This window comes from Euprymna scolopes, chromosome 5 (genome assembly GCF_053919585.1).
Source record: "Euprymna scolopes isolate OS-2025 chromosome 5, ASM5391958v1, whole genome shotgun sequence".
In the NCBI taxonomy this organism is placed as follows: Eukaryota; Metazoa; Mollusca; class Cephalopoda; order Sepiida; family Sepiolidae; genus Euprymna; species Euprymna scolopes.
The window spans coordinates 77,277,808-77,294,704 of record NC_136486.1 but is presented as its reverse complement, the minus strand read 5'-3'; the positions used below and the strand labels follow the sequence as shown (position 1 = coordinate 77,294,704).

General features: G+C 34.4%; 1 protein-coding gene across 3 annotated transcripts in view; it reads right to left on the bottom strand.

Moving 5' to 3' along the window:
- Positions 1-16,897, bottom strand: part of LOC145276866 (charged multivesicular body protein 2b-like) — a 94,050-nt gene that overhangs the window by 50,395 nt on the left and 26,758 nt on the right. For 2 of the 3 annotated variants that reach the window (XM_080128266.1, XM_080128268.1), the window contains exon 3: positions 2,384-2,425. In XM_080128266.1, coding sequence (XP_079984392.1) covers positions 2,384-2,425 — 42 coding nt within the window. Of the gene's footprint in view, positions 1-2,383; positions 2,426-10,467; positions 10,496-16,897 lie in introns of all 3 variants that reach the window. The other variant, XM_080128267.1, reaches the window with a different exon arrangement.

The following is a 16,897-nucleotide window of genomic DNA, read 5'->3' as shown; positions in this document are numbered from 1 at the left end:
TTCTAGTTCTCATAATCTTGATTGACTTGACTGATTTTTGCGGTTTCTGTACATATTGGTCTTATGCTGGTTTTGAGGGTCTTGTTCATGAGCATGGTGAGCGTTTATCTTTTCTTGAATGAGTTGATTAATTTCAGCACGGTTTTCATCAAACCAGTTTTGAGTTTTCTTTAGGCTGACTGTGATTTTGGCTGATTCATCAATGATCTTACTGACTGACAACCATTTTTCTTCCAGGTTGCAAGAATTGGTTGGGTTTATACAAAGGTGTTGTTCAATGGGGTGTTGGGTATTTTGTTTTAGTTTTGATAGGTTATATTTTTTTTTTCTGAGGTTGCTGTTTTAATTCAAATTCGGGCTTCATTCTGGTGGTATATTTAGTATGTGTGATGACCAGACGGTGGTCAGTCCAACAGTCATCTACACTGAGTGCTGATTTAGTAATGTGGATATCCTTTTTATCTTTCTGACAGATGATGACATAGTCTAAAAGGTGCCAATGCTGAGATCGAGGATGTTTCCATGTGGTCTTAAATCTCTTTGGGAGCTAGAACTGAGTGTTGGTAATGAATAGCTCAAATTCTAAGCAAAGTCCTAATAACAGGCGGCCATTTAAGTTGCATTTACCAAGTCCATGCTCCCAATGACAGAATTCCAGAGTCTATGGTCTTACCCCACTCTCACGTTAAAGTCGCTCAGTAGCATTAATTTGTCATGTGGTGGGGTTCTGGTTATAAGCTTGCCAAGCTGTTGGTAAAATTCACTGTCAGCATCTAGGGTTGGTGCATATACCGAGATGACAGTAATGAAGTTATCAAAGGCAGTGGGACTCTAAGAGACATAAGTCTCTCATTTACAGCTGTTGGTGTGAGCTGATGATCATGCATGATATGTGACTTTATAGCAAAGCCAAAATGTATTCTTTTTTCATCTTTATCCCTTCCCTTCCAAAGGTGTATCCTGAGCCCTTTTCTTCCAGCTTACCCTCCTCTGAGAGTTGGGTCTCACTTAGTGCAGCAATGCCCACGTTAAGAGCCGCGAGTTCCTTTGAAACCAGGGCAGTTTGTCATGCTGGTCTGTCCACGTGATTGAGGTCTAGCAGGATTCTTATGTTCCATGCACCAAAGGTTAGATATGTGGATTTGTTTTTGAATTTTTCTGGTTTCGACCGCAAAATAAGGTGTCCCACTGGATGCAGTTTTCCAGTCAGACACATTTGTGACCTCTGATTTGTAGCCCATTGTTTGTCATAATTCTTGTAAAGTTTCACACCCCTCATTTATATGTATACATATTCAAAAGTAATTTGATGTTCAAAATCTAAGGCATAACATTTTCAAAAGCCAATAATTATGAATCATTAACCGTAAATATAAGTGTCAAAATGCCCTCTTAAAAAAAAAAACCCTTTAATCCTACCTCTACCTAGGTATGAGTGGCAAGTTTCCCCTAAAACCTTCTTTATCCCTAACAATAACGCTAAGTCCAAGTGGCAAGTTCCAACAAAACAAAATTCCTCGGTAAGCTATATATAAGCATCTAAAAAAAAAAAAAAAAAAAAAACTAAAACAGATCCTTTTTTAAAGAAAAGTGCACAATTTATCTCCCATAACAAAATAAATTGGTCAACTATCCTAAAATGCTAGAATGGTCTCAAAATGGTGAATTATTTTTGTGAAACTAACGCCCACTCTAAATTCTAAAATTGTTTTGTTTTGTTTCTATCAAGTCTTCAAGATGTTCACTCATAATTTCCCTTAGCTCTATCATTAATCCAAAGTCAGAGTGGCAATCTCTCCATCCTTCCATAATTACACAAAGACCCTCTTAAAACCACACATAATCATCTTTATGGAAAAAAAAGCTCATAGGATTTATCTCCCATAGGAAAAAAATGGTTAACTGTTCTAAAATGCTGGAATGGCTTCAAATGGGGAATCTTGTTTATTTTTCATTAAAGTCTTTCAAGTTGTTCACATGTAATTGCCTACAAAGGTAAAACCACATATTTTGGAGAGGTAGTAACGAAAGGTATTAATCTACAATAATACCAAAGAAATATTGCAATATATTCATTTAGTCCTAGATTTAAATTTCAGTTTTTTGTACATAAAATGCATTACAATTCAACTTTAAATTCTCTAACTTTTTTCTTTTAATGGATACATGGCATTTTTAAGTAATTGCAGCATATTTATGTGCATTTACTGCAGATTATTTGGAAACTATCAATTTCTGGAGATTTTCAGTAGCATATTCTGATTCCTTGCACAAAAATACACTTATGGTAAATTTCATTGCTTAATCTTGTATTTTAACAAAGATATAACTTTTTTGAAAAAGTAGTGTAAAAGTATTAAAAATAAGAGAAACAAAAACTTACTTGTTTATTACCTTGTTTGGCAGCCTTTTTTATGTCTTCCTCCTGCAATAAAAAAAGATAATCCAATTTATTGAATTACAACAAAAGTGAGAAATTAATTCATGATTAGCTTTATATTAGAAAACCATATTTATCTCGTTTATTTTTTTATCATTAGATGTTTTCTAATACCTCTATAAAAAGTATTGGTGTCAGTTGATCAATCGAATATGCTAAACATGCAGATTAAATTGATACAACTGACTATCAGATTATCTTACTGCAATCAGTGAAAACCTACTTAGGAGTCTTTGATAAATCTATTTTTGTATTTCAAATGTATGCTTGTAACCCTACAATCTATTGTAATGGAAAAAAAAGAAAAAAAAAAAAGAAAGAAAAGACACTGAAAACATTCTGAAAAAAAAAAATAAATAAAAAAAAATAAAATGTCATATTCAATGAAACAAGAATGAATGCAAGCAGAATCCTAGATCATGCTGGCTCAATACAACATGGTTGGACTATCTGAATTTATTTATTTGAAACCTGTATTAGATTTTTTTTCCAAACAGTTGTAATATTCAACATGCAATCTTTCAGTAGTGTGAGAGATAATAAAGTGTAGAACTAATTCTGAGTGACAATACAAAACAGAAAAAATAGATGGAAATAAGACTGTTAAAAGTCAACTTTGCCTAAATGATTTTGTATTTGACAGTGTAAATGTTTCCCAAATCATAATAAAAGAGAAGTAAACAACAAAATAAAACTGACTATATGCATGCATGAGCTCCCATGTCAAACTTACACAAACTCACTGAAGAATGCCTTCAGAAACATGAAGAAAATACCTACTTCAAATTCCTTGCTGTAGTGATTGTTGACACGAACACCATGGCTACAAGTATTTACATACATGCCTTGGACAACACAAAAGATTCACTTCTCTACATCAATGCTCCTCATTGGCCAGCAGAGAACTTTTCTAGACACTGGTCAAATGCCTTCTCTAGATCAATGAATGCAAAGTAAAGATATTTCCTGGATGCAATGTATTTTTCCTGTAATGGAGTGAAGCATTTGTAGTCCTTCTAAAAATACTCCAGAAAATTGGCAGTTTCCATCCAGGAAGGGGCTGTATTGACCAAAATTTTCAACTTTCAATGCACTCTGAAACAGTGCTGGGCTCATCATCAGCAGACTGTACTGTACTTTGTTGATTTGGAAGTTGTCTTCGTTGACAGACTCCCTCTGGCACATCATCAAAGCAGAATCAAAAGCTTCTTAGTCTTATCCAGTACTCCTACAAGTAGAAACACTTTAAATAAGAGCATATGATGAAACCAAGGTGAAGACTGATGTCTGATAGGAATGTGTACTATTGGCTACATCCTTGATCATGCTTTCCAGGGCTATCAGGAAATGTCAGTTGGATACTAGACGAGTGTGTCAAACCTAGCTTACACTGACCTCAACTGGAGATGAGGTGCAGGTTGTGCTAGACACAGTTAAAAGAGGATGCACTTCACATGGTTATGTGCATCAACAGATCACAGACTAAGCTTCTTTTCTCCTTGGTCTCTCTAATGAATTGGAGACTGCTGTCTCTTAATGACACTATTTTGAAGAATGCAGAGTCATTTGTATACTTTGAGTATACTGCTGTTTAATTCTAGAAGGGTGCTGAGGAGGTTGATTGGAGCTACAAGATCAACTTTTATCTACCTCTAATAGTAGCATTACAAGTTGATTTTTTTCTTTGATAAAGTTGATAAAACTTACATGGAAAGAGCTATGTAAAAGATGCTTAAAACCGTTTGAATTATGCAAATACTATCAGTAGTTAAAAAATTATGAGAATTTTAAGTGCCAAAATTTAGGCTTTTCCGTAGACATTTTTCTATAGAAAAAGTGGGCTAAATTATGGACCTCAAAATTTCAAGAAATTTGGTAATTTCGCCACCATTTATTTAGCTTTCAAGCTATTCTCATGAAACTTGGCACTCTTATGTATATAGCAATACACACGGACGATAAAACACTTTGGATAATCACAGATTTCAAGAGGGTTTCTGCTAAAATCGTGATATTTTAAAAACCAAAGCATCTTAAGTCCTCAAACTACCACCATTTTGTTCTAAAATGAATATACTTTCAAATAAATTAATAAATAATAATGTACAATGCATATATTTTAAGAGTTTTAAGCAAATAAAGTGCTAAAAATGTTAACATCATAAAACAGCGTTTTCAGTAAGATTTTGTATCCCCCCCCCTCATTTGTAAATGGTCATGTCACGAAATTTGGAAATTAACTAGAAGAAATATCACTTTTAATAGATTCGGTTGTCCGAAATTCTTGACAGCTCATTTTTTTGTGTTAAAAAACAGATTTCAACATGACAAGTTTGGAAAATTTTGAAAAATAATTTCTTCAGACACCCACTGTTAAATAAATCAATCTTTTTACTACATTTATTTACTAAAAATAAAAATGTAACCAGCTTTATTTTGTGGTACCGAGCAATTTAAAATCATGATACCTGGAAAAAATCGTTCTATTTTAAAAAGTATCTAAAAACGATCTGTAGAAGCAGCAACAGCTGCTATCTATAGATTACTTTACTGTAAACAAACTTTTGTTTTTGTTTTATTCCAGAACGAATTAAAAATTAAAAAAAAAATGAAAATATGGATATAAAAAAAATGTTCTTACATATTTAGTTGGAACTCATTATCAGAACATAATTAGCTTAACTAGAGCTATTCGGTTATCAGAATACATAATTTTAAAGCAATCTGGCGTTATTTTTGGTCAAATTTTAAAAATATAGTTGAAAAATAAATATGTAACGTGTGCACTTTTATCCATTACTTTAATTTATAACAGTGAATTAAACAGTGTTTTGTTTTAAAAAAAAAACTCTGCTCTAAATTCTAAAATTGTTTTTATTTTGTTTCTATTAAGTCTTCAGGATGTTCACACATAATTTCCCTTAGCCTTATCATTAACCCAAAGTCAGAGTGGCAACCTCCCCCACCTTCTCATAATTGCATAAAGACCCTCTTAAAACCACACATAATCACCTTTTAGAAAAAAAACAAACTCCCAGGATTTATCTACCATAGAAAAAAAATATGGGTTAACTGTCCTAAAACACTGGAATGGTTAAAGATGGGAAATCATTTTACATTAAATTCCAAAATAAAGTTTTTCAAAATGTTCTCATGTAATTGTCTATAAAGGTAGAATCACATATTTTGTAGAGGTGGTCAGATGGGGAGGGGTAACAGAAGGTATTAATTTACAATAATACCAAAGAAATATTGCAATATATTCATTTTTAAACAGTCCTAGATTTCGATTTCAATTTTTTGTGCATAAAATGCCTTACAATTCAACTTTAAGTTCTTTAACTTCTTTTCTTTTAATGGATACATGGCATTTTTAAGGAATTGCAGCATATTTGTGCATTTACTGCAGATTAGTTGGAAACCATTAATTTCTGGAGATTTTCAGTAGTATATCCTGGTTTCCTTGCACAAAAATACACTTATATAGCAAATTTCATTGCTTAGTCTTGTGTTTTAACAAAGATATAGCATTTTTACTGAAAAAGTAGTGCAAAAAATATGACAAAACGCATATGGTCTTAAAGAGAGAAAAATATCCAAACGTGTGAGGCACAAAAATAGTCATAACTTCCTTAATTTTAATCAGATTTTTAAAATTTAATAAGATTCTCTCTTAGCTCTCTCTATGTTAAGCCAATTCAATTTTTTCATGGGTATTGCAATTAAGCAATGTCATTTTTTATGTTTTATTTGTTATATAATTTGTTTTTTTTTTACCATTAAAAAACACAATTCTACCTTAAGTACAAGTAAGAAGTTATAAACAGGGTTGCGGAGTCGGATGGTGAAAATCCGACTCCGACTCCTTGAATTCGTAGAATGCCGACTCCGACTCCTTTGATATCTTAGACTCTGACTCCGACTCCCGATTCCTTGACCCCATATGTGAAGATCTATTCTGCAGATCCATATTCCAGCCTCCCACACCTATTCAGCATTTTATAATTACATTTCATGCATATCATTTTTTATATTTAACATTCACTTGTATGATAAATACACTACCATATACACTCTACCAGCTCTATTTATTTATTTAATGTTAACTCCTAACAAGGCATATCACCATTTGGACGAAAAAGGATACTTTTTGGGACCATGTTTAGGAAAGATTAGCAAGATGTCGGTTTATGTTACATTTAAACTTCTGCATATCAGTATGACCAGGAAAGCAGGTAATAGTAGGTATCCCAAACCAAAGTTTTATTTTTATCATATCTAAAAAAAAGTAATGTGGGCATGTAGATTTTTGTAAACCATTTACAAAAATACCAAATTTATTTTGGTAGGTCAATTAGCCATCAAGTTATGATCATTCAAAGTTTGTCGGAAAGTTGAAATTTGCTATCGTGGCCGAGAAGCCAAATTTCATAGTCTATAACTAAAAATGTAAGCTACTAACAAGTGAAAAATCCTTATAAATGTAATGTTATCTTGTAGTAGATGAAAATTAATACAAATTTAGGCAATAAATATTAGATGAAACCAACTTAAACACTAGGCAAAATCCCTCTATCAACGCGAAAACAGTGAAAATACGACACGGAAAGGCAACTTTAACTGTTCATATCAATTTCATTTTAATAGCTAATGTATTGAATCTTCTTAGTATGATTCAAAACACATTAGAGATCAAGATAATTCTTTCTTTTAATTATAAATTGATAAAACCACTCAATTGTAGACCATGTAAAAGCAGTCAAACAGGCAATTTTGTAAAAAGGGCAAAAAAGGTAAAAAAAATGAGTCAAAAGTATACGTTACTGAAATTGCTGTAAAAATGTAACCATTGAAGTTAGAAGCTTGAAACTTTGCAACTTTACTAATTTTGGGGTGAGGAATTCAAAAAAATGGTTGCCTTGTTTCTAATAACAACACTTTTTGCCACAGAAATACTTTTACTTTGGGAAATTTAAACTCGCCAAAAAAGCACCAACGACAATAATATTTAGAAATTTTTTATACAAAAAAAGGCACAAATCATTTTTTTTAAACATTGAAAAACTTTCAACTTAAAAAACAAGTAAGAAAGATATTTTAGGTCTTACTACAATTCCTTTCTTATCGATCTTCTCTCAGAATTCTTTCATAGGCTTCTGCTTTGGTAGATATCTCAGGAACCCTCCAAATCCTACCATCACTTGAAACTGGCATTACCTCAAAATCCCATCTGTAGACAAATGCTGACTCTACTTGTGCCATGTCATCTGATAAAGGCCATCGAAAATAATCTTTTCTACTTTTTGTTTGCATTAAAAATTTTACTACAGCGCTGGATGCAGATATAATATCAATGACTTGGCCAATGTAAAAGTTGGTGTCATAGTAGACAGCTACCCATTGTCCTTGATGTTCATAACTGAAGATATCCTGAGATGGATTTTCATCACAACTGCAGAAGTTATTTGAATGTTCAGTAGATTCACTTAGGGAAGACATTTTTTGTTGCTTTGGTGGAGGTGGAGATGAATCAATTGGATTTCTTTTCAAGTAGTCAGAGAGAGCAGCTTCCAGTTTAACTTTATTTCCACTGGTGTTGATTTTGACACCTAAAACAACCTTGAGGTATCTCAATTGATCTTTGAGTGCTTCCAAACCACTTTCTGAAAATTTTTTTATCTGTTTATCAGACTTCACTGGACCACCATGCTTAATAACAGAGTTAATAATTCTCTCTTTCTCAGCAGCAGCTTGACGTTCTTTTTCCTTCTTTAAACTTTCATTTTGTGCAATTTTTTCTTGGACACGAAGTTTCACAAGGGCTTCTTGTTGTGCATGTTTTTGTCGCAAATGTTTTGCATGTTTTCTGGAGACGCTCAGAATGGATTGCCTCTTTGTTGTTAAAATCTAAATCTCCAAAGGCATGCTCACCTGACAGATTTGTTAAAGGGCAGCTCTTCAAGGCATCTCTCGTCTCCTGATCTACATCTTTTCCAAAAGTACCTCCTTCTAAAAAGTCATGCAACTGGTGCTTAGTGACAATGAGGAACTGAGTATCTTGCGCAAACATTCTAAAACAAGTTCAGGGGCTGTGAGACTAATACAGAGAGACACATTGCCTTCCTCAAAGAATTCCCCATTAAATACACCTTTACAGTCAGATTTTAATAACAACTGGGGATTGTTGATCCAGCATTCTAAACTTAGAGCCATTTTCTGTATATAGTGATGGAAGTCAACATACTGAACAGTGCTGTTAACAAGTTTCCAGAAAGGTTTGGTCAAATTAATGTTCAGCAAACCAACTGCAGCAAGTAGGGAATGTAGTCTCTCATCAGAAATGTCAGCCAAAACACACTGTAATTTCATATTGCAAGATGTTGCAAACACAGATGAAAATAATTTTATGTGCTCTTTATGGTAATATATTGCCAGGGCATTTTCAAATAGAGAATTAAACCTATTTGCCCGGTAACTTGTGATTTGAGATTGGTACCCTTCTTTGCTGCAGAATGCCAGCCATTCTGTCCTGCAACCACTTTTATTGTTTATGAGTGTATGTACGGGTGACGACAAAATAAAATTAATATGCGTTCTGTCACAATTTCTGTTAATGCTGACATAAAAAGTTTTTATGCAATTATTTTCAAATTTTAGGATAAAATAATTTAATATATTTGCTAATATATAGCCTTGGATCTGAGTTTTTATATTTAGTCAGTTTTTTTCTACAAAGCGTAAATGTTGACATGTTTTACGAATCCAAAACAAAGAAACAAAAAATTAGTAAATAAATAATGGGGTTTGTATTACTGTACACATAGATTCGAAAAAGTTGTCAAAAAACAAATATATAACAAATAAATGTTATCAAAGGCAAGATAAGTTACTTTTCTACCAAACTGGATATATTTTTCGTGTTTTGTTTTTGTATGTTTTTCGAGCTGAATAAATATGTTACATTGAATAAAAACACAAAAAATATATCCAGTTTGGTAGAAAAGTAACTTATGTTGCCTTTGATAACATTTATTTGTTATATATTTGTTTTTTGACAACTTCTTCGAATCTATGTGTACAGTAATACAAACCCAAATAATGCTTATTTTAAGTAATTTATTTTAAATAATTTTTTTTTAATTCTCTTTTTTTTTTCATAATTAAAAAAACTTATGTTTCTGAACAATAACAAAAACATATACTTTATCGTCATAAGTCACTAGCCGAACGTTTTGTTTATGGAATTTAATTAAAATAATTTAACAATGCTAAAGTTTAACAAACCGAAAAAAATAAAATTTTCCGTCAGTCCCACACAACTAAAAGTGTTTTGTACACGGTTTTATTAATTAATTTAATTAAAATAATTTAACAATGCTGAAGTTTATCCAACCGTAACTGAAGGAGAAAGCGATGAAAGAACATATGAAAGTTTGAAAAAAGCTATAGAAAATAAACTGGCATTATTTTTTAAATTGTAAATTTTCATTTTTTTTAATGACGTTCTAAAAATATTAATTAAAAAAATATCTTTCTATAACTTTTAAATAATAAAGAAAAAACAAACTCACCTAAGAACTTTGGTAAGTCCATAGTGAAACGAGTTGTTTGTTTATGTTTTTCCGTTCAGTCAGTCAGTACGTTGTGCTGTGGCTACTGGCTAGCTGACAGTTGATAATTGGTCTCTCTGGCATTAAGTTGAAAATCTCTGTAGGTACCCCAACTTTTATTAGTGTGCGCTCCTTGATTTATGGGGCCATAAACATGACACAACAGATTATTAAAGATGCCTTTTTCGGAATTCTTACTATAAAATTTCTTTCATGTTTCTTTCACTGAAGTTTTCAAGTTGGATTTTTTTTTAGAAAAACCACTTATAACCTTTTAATAACCTCACCATGTTATTAAGTGACCTTTTTTCTTTAAAATGATACCATTTTTATATACTTAGAGACTCACAATATGAAGCGCAACAAATTTGAAAAACATCAACATTTTTTTTGTGTAAAAAATAAAGCGACATTTACCAAAATTAGAGGCATAACTTGAAAAATCCTGAAAAAAAAAAAAACTATTAAAGACACAAGAAAAAGAATTATATATCTATAAAGACAAAAGATTAAATTTTATTTAAATCAAAACCATATGAAAATAACCCAAAAAACAAACAAGATATCGCAAGTTGAAGTTAAGGGAAATTTTACTTTATTTACTAGTTTTCGCACCTAAACTAGGCCAGTTTGGGATACCTAGTAATAGGAAGGGAATTCCAAAGTCTAGCTGTTCAAGGGAAGAGACTATTAGAATAGAAAGCTTTTTGGCATATAGGGACCTCAAGAGTGAAGGAGTGAGATCTTATTGCTAAGCGGGTTTGTCGGGGATATGTACGGGGTACAAGTGCAACAAGTTCATCAGAACACATTCCATTAAAACAGGCACAAAGATGCAACATTATGACGATAAGACAAGAGCTGGAGCTTAGTTGATAAAGTGGGGCAGATTAGATTGACAATTTTTTTTTTGAACCTATCCAAGATGGAGAGGCTAGTGGTAGATGCATGAACCCAGATGTGGCAACAATACTCCATGCATAAGTGAATGGTGTAGAAGTACATGATACTCTCAGGTGTGAGTAGTCTTCTAGCTCGATAGAGGGAACCCACCATCTTTGCATCAGTCTTTGCAATATCCTCTATGTATTTGTTCCAGTTCATATTGCCCACAAAATAAAATATGGTAAAATACGAGGGGCGTACAATAAGTAATGCCCTTGACCCACTTCCCATAGCAGTAGAGCAACGAAACTTGGCACAGTTATTAGTCTTTCTCTACATAGAAACCACCCAGAGTTATGCATTTCTCCCATCGTTTGATGTAGCTCTGGAGACCGTTTTTGTAGAACACCCCAGGTTGGTCCTCCAACTACAACGTGACTTCAGAAATCAAGGCTGCATCATCAGGGAAACGCTTTCCTTTCAAAAACAACTTCATGGCTGGGAAGAGGTGAAAGTCAGAGGGTGCAAGGTCAGGAGAGTAGGGAGGATGGGGGAGGATTTCATAACCATATGCCCATGCTTCTGATCTTGCGACATGCGAGTTGTGGATTGGAGCGTTGTCCTGCAGGAGGAGGGTATCTTTTGCTGATCTTGCCCAGCCTCTTGATTTTCATAGCTTCCCTTAATTTCCTCAAAAGTGAAGCATAATAGGCTCCTGTAATTGTGGTACCCTTTGCCAGGAAATCTGTCATCACTACTCCGTCCTCGTCCCAGAAGACTGTGAGCATGACCTTGCCAGTGGAGGGCTGCACCCTTGCCTTCTTTGGAGGTGGTGAGTCCAAGTGCTTCCACTGCATTGACTAGGCTTTGGTCTCTGGATTATAGTGATGGATCCAGGTTTCATCCTCTGTAATCAGCTTTTTGAAAAACTTTGACTCATTTTCTTACACATCTCCAAATTCATCCTCGAGCACTTGATGCGTTCTCGCTTCTGGAATGGTGTGAGCAACCTGGGAATCCATCTGGCAGACACCTTATGCATATGCAAATGGTCATGAATGATAGTTTCCACAGACCCTGTACTAATCTTAACATCTTGGGCTATTTGGCGAATAGTAATGCACCAATCTTCCAAAATGGCAGCCTCAACTTGACGGACAGATGCCTCATCAATGGCAGAAGGAGGACGACCAGGTCTGGGAGCTGTTTCCACAGACTTCCGACCATGTTTGAATTCACGATGCCAGAGTTTTACAAGGTCATATGCTGGGGCATTATCACCACAAGTTTCTTTCATCAAAAGTCTCCTGTGGTGTGCGTCCTTTCAAATACAAAAACCGGATCACTGCTCGACATTCAACAGGCTCCATTTCACAACCGACTCAGTTCAAACACCTGTAAAACAGAAACCCCAATTAGTTCAGAGCTGTAATTTGCCACATAACCTGTAGAGATATAAATCATTGCACATGCAAAATTTCAGCTAGATCAGACAACTGGAAGTGGGTCAGGAGCATTACTTATTGCACACCCCTCATAGTCCCAAAAAGGAGTTTGAAGGTAGAATTTGCAGGTAGGGTGTTATTTTTCATCGATATAGGCTGTTTGAGAGGGGTCTTGTAATTGTTAAAGGAGAGCGGCTTAGTTTTCCTATCATTAAATGTTACCATCCATTTGCGTCCCCATTCAACTATGGTTTGGGGGTAATTTTCTAATGATTCTGCCATTGTCTTAGATTTATGTACATCTGTTTTTCCCTGATGCATGTTATAGAGCATTGTATCATCAGCAAATATACACATCTCGGACACAATATTATCAGGGAGGTCTTTTTTGAATGTCAGGGATAATAGTGGTCCAAGGATCGATCTCTGAGACACTCCCGCATTAATGTTATGCTGCTTGGATGTATGTCCATCAATGACAACCTGTATGCTTCTATTGTCTAAGATGGATCTAATTATATTTAGTATACATCCAGTTATAACATATGATTTAATTTTCATTAGCAGACCTTTGTGCCAGACTTTGTCAAAGGCCTTGGATATATCAAGAGCAACAGCTGTGACTCCACCGGCTTTATCCAGTACATGGTAAATGCATTAACAGATAAATGTTAAAATATATGCAGTAGGACGACATTGCCTGAATCCATAATGTTTGTCAGAGAGAAGATTTGCTTTTGCGAGGTAGTGAACTAGTGTTTGATTAATTAAGGTCTCAAATATTTTAGTGAAAAATATTTTTAGGGGCGATAATTGAGAGGGTCTGTTCTTTCATCAGAATTCCTGTATATTTAATGTTAACTCCTAACAAGGCATATCACCATTTGTTGGATGAAAAAGGATACTTTTTGGGACCATGTTTAGGAAAGATTAGCAAGAGACCATCTTCCAGCTATTAGGGAAGCAAGATTCAGCATTGTAGAGCTTGGAAAGTATGGGGGCTAGCTCAGTTAAACATTTCTTAATTAGTACAGCAGAGATGAGATCAGGCCCACACGCTTTTGAGGTGTCTAAGTTTTTTATGATATCACAAACATGAGAAGGGGTGATTTTTACATCATCTAATGTGGCTTTAGTCCGCATAGGGAAATTTGAGAGGGAGTTGTTTGTGGGGTCCAAGGAGATAAAGGCAGTCGCCAGGACAGCAGTTTTGCCTTCTCCGTTACCGTGCATGCAACCTTCTGGTTGTTGCTCAGTGGAGGAATTAGTGATTGTCCTTTAATCACTACACTAGTATAGATTTTTCAGAAATCACGAGTTCCTATCTTTTGCGATTCAATGCGTTCCCTGATTATTTCAGCATGTTTTCTTTTGGTTGTCACTATTTCTCTCTTACGATGATTTCTAGCATCTACGAATTTTGCCTATTTGTATTTGACTTATGACGTACAAACTGGCGGAATGCATGCTGTCTTTGTGCCATAGCAGCTGCACATCTGTAGTGAACCATGGGAGTGAGTGGGGCTTGCTATAATACTGTGTGGGAACATGTACTTCAATTCCCGCTTTGCACCATTCAGTTGTCTCATTGGCACACTGTTCAGCAGGAAGAGAGAAGATATAGGTCCATGGGCCATCTTGGATGTGTTCTCTAATGGTTTCCTTGTAAGCCCTGTTGTGGTTTTGAGCAATGATTCTTCACCTTCAGGTTGGGATTTAAATGTGATGTCAACTGATACCACTAGATGGTCTGCGTTTCCAAGTTGACTGTGGGTATTAGTCACACAATCCTCAGGTAGTGTAGTGAGGAATAGGTCTAGAAGTGAAGCCTGCTGAGGTTCACGATCTGGTAGGGGAGTTGGAAACATTACTGTCTGTTTAAGGGAATGGGCTATAGAGAAGCTATAAGTAGAGCGTCCAGCTGCATCTGTGTAACCTAAGAAACCAAGCCAATTTTTATGGTGGACATTAAAGTCACCAAACGCATGTATTTTGGCGTTACTATCCAAGAAGAGTGCTGCATCTATACTATCAGTGACATGACCGATTAGAGTACAATCCTGACTCGAGGAAAAACGGTAGAGAAAATATAAGTACCTAATGCAGTGATGAAATGTTAGTCGAAAGCACATAAAAGCCTGGTCATCAGATTCAAGATTTTTCTCTCTAGTTTTAAGGGAGGGTGCTATGAATATAGACTCTAAGCGCGTGCATCCATCTATTCGAGTCCTTATGGCAAAGAGGAAGGTACCTGTAATGTTAAAGTAGTTGGAGGGGATTGAAGAATGTAAGTTTTTTTCACTTAATGTTAAGATATCCGGGGAGTTTACTATTACCTCTAAGCCCACAGATATTTGTGAAAGCAAGCTAGCCTCAAAGACGGAGGTAAATTGGTTTTGTTTGGGTGGTTTCTGGTTTTATCGTGATATTTGTTTGGGTTGTCATTTAATTATGTTTTTGTTTTATGTTAGGAAGAGTGGGCCTGTTTTGATGCCAAGTATACACACGCAGTAGTCCATTAGCCGAGTCCAGTCTAGAATGTGTGGTCTCATGAAAGCCAGCCAGATATAGCAGCAGGGTCCCTTTCAATGTGCGACATGGCACTAAAACTATCCTAGTATTATACATCTAGCAATACACATGGCCGTTAAAATGCTTTGGATAATCACAGATCTCAAGGGGTTCCTGCTAAAATAGTCATATTTTAAAAACAAAACCAAAGCACTTTAAGTCTTCCAAATACCACCGTTTTGTTCAGAAATGAATATACTTTCAAATGAATTAGTAAATAATAACATACATTATATATTTTTAGAGTTTTAAGCAAATAAAGTGATAAAAATGTGAACATCATAAAACAGCATTTTTGGTAAGATTTTTAACAATTTGCCAGCTTTAGCAAAAATTTGTTTCTTTTTTTATATTTAAATAGAATTTAAATACTTGATATTTTTCCAAGCATCATGTTTTCTGTTAGAGGGACGTCACTTTTTCAAATAACATTTATTTTTGTCTGTTTGTCATAATTCTTGTAAAGTTTCAGAATGGGTATCAAACAAACAAAAAAAAAAAATAAACTTGCTTAATTCTATGTCTAATCCTAGGTATGAGTGACAAGCCTCCTCCTAAAATCTTTAGCCTTAACAATAATGCTAAGTATAAGTGGCAGAGCTCCCCACTAAACAAACTTCCTCTGTGAGCTCATATAAGCGTAAAAAAAAAAAACATAAAAAACGTTTAAAGAAAGTGCACATGATTAATCCCCCATAAAAAAATAAATTGGTCAACTGTCCTAAAACGCTAGGATCGTCTTGAAATAGTGAATTATTTTACATTTATGTGAAACCAACCCTCACTCTAAATTCTAAAATTGTTTTTGTTTTGTTTCTATCAAGTCTTCAGGATGTTCACACATAATTTTCCTTAGCCCTATCATTAACCCAAAGTCAGAGTGGCAACCTCCCCACCTTCTCATAATTGCACAAAGACCCTCTTAAAACCACGCATAATCGCCTTTTAGAAAACAAACAAACAAAAAAACACCCAGGATTTATCTATCATAGGAAAAAAAGGGGGGGGGGGATAACTGCCCTAAAACGCTCAAATGATTCAAAATGGGAAATCATTTTACATTAAATTCTAAAATAATTTTTGTTTATCTTTTAAAGTTTTTCAAGTTGTTCACATGCAAATGTCTATAAAGGTAGAATCACATATTTTGGAGAGGTGGTCAGATGGGGAGGGGTAACAGAAGGTGTTAATCTACAATAATACCAAAGAAATATTGCAATATATTCATTTTTAACCAATCCTAGATTTCGATTTCAGTTTTTGGCACATAAAATGCATTACAATTCAACTTTGAGTTCTGTAACTTCTTTTCTTTTTTGAATACATGTCATTTTAAGCAATTCCAGCATATTTGTGCATTTACTGCAGATTATTTGGAAACCATTAATTTCTGGAGATTTTCAGTAGCATATTTAGATTCCTTGCACAAAAATACATTTATATGGCAAATTTCATTGCTTAATCTTGTATTTTAACAAAGATATAGCATTTTTATTGAAAAAGTAGTGTAAAAAATGTGACAAAACGCATATGGTCTTAAAGAGGGGGAAAAACTATCCAAACGTGTGAGGCACAAAAATAGACATAACTTCCTCGATTTTAATTGGATTTTAAAAATTTAAAAAGATTCTTTCTTAGCTTATCAAGCTCGTTCTATATATATATATATATATACACACCAATATTGAAATATTTTAAGCCATTTAAATTTTTTCATATGTATTGCTAATACAGTCTAAACGTTATCAAAGAGTTAGGGCACCTGTACTGTCAGTCGGAAACAGCAGCAAGACAAACTGTCAATCAGTTACCCTCAACCTCTCAGACAAGACTGGCCCAAACAAGTCTAGTGAACACAAGTGGCATGCAAGCAAATTTTCTCAGTTTCTAAGAGAAAGAGAGAAATTTAAAATAGGGAATAGAGGAACGGAGTTCAATGTCCTAGT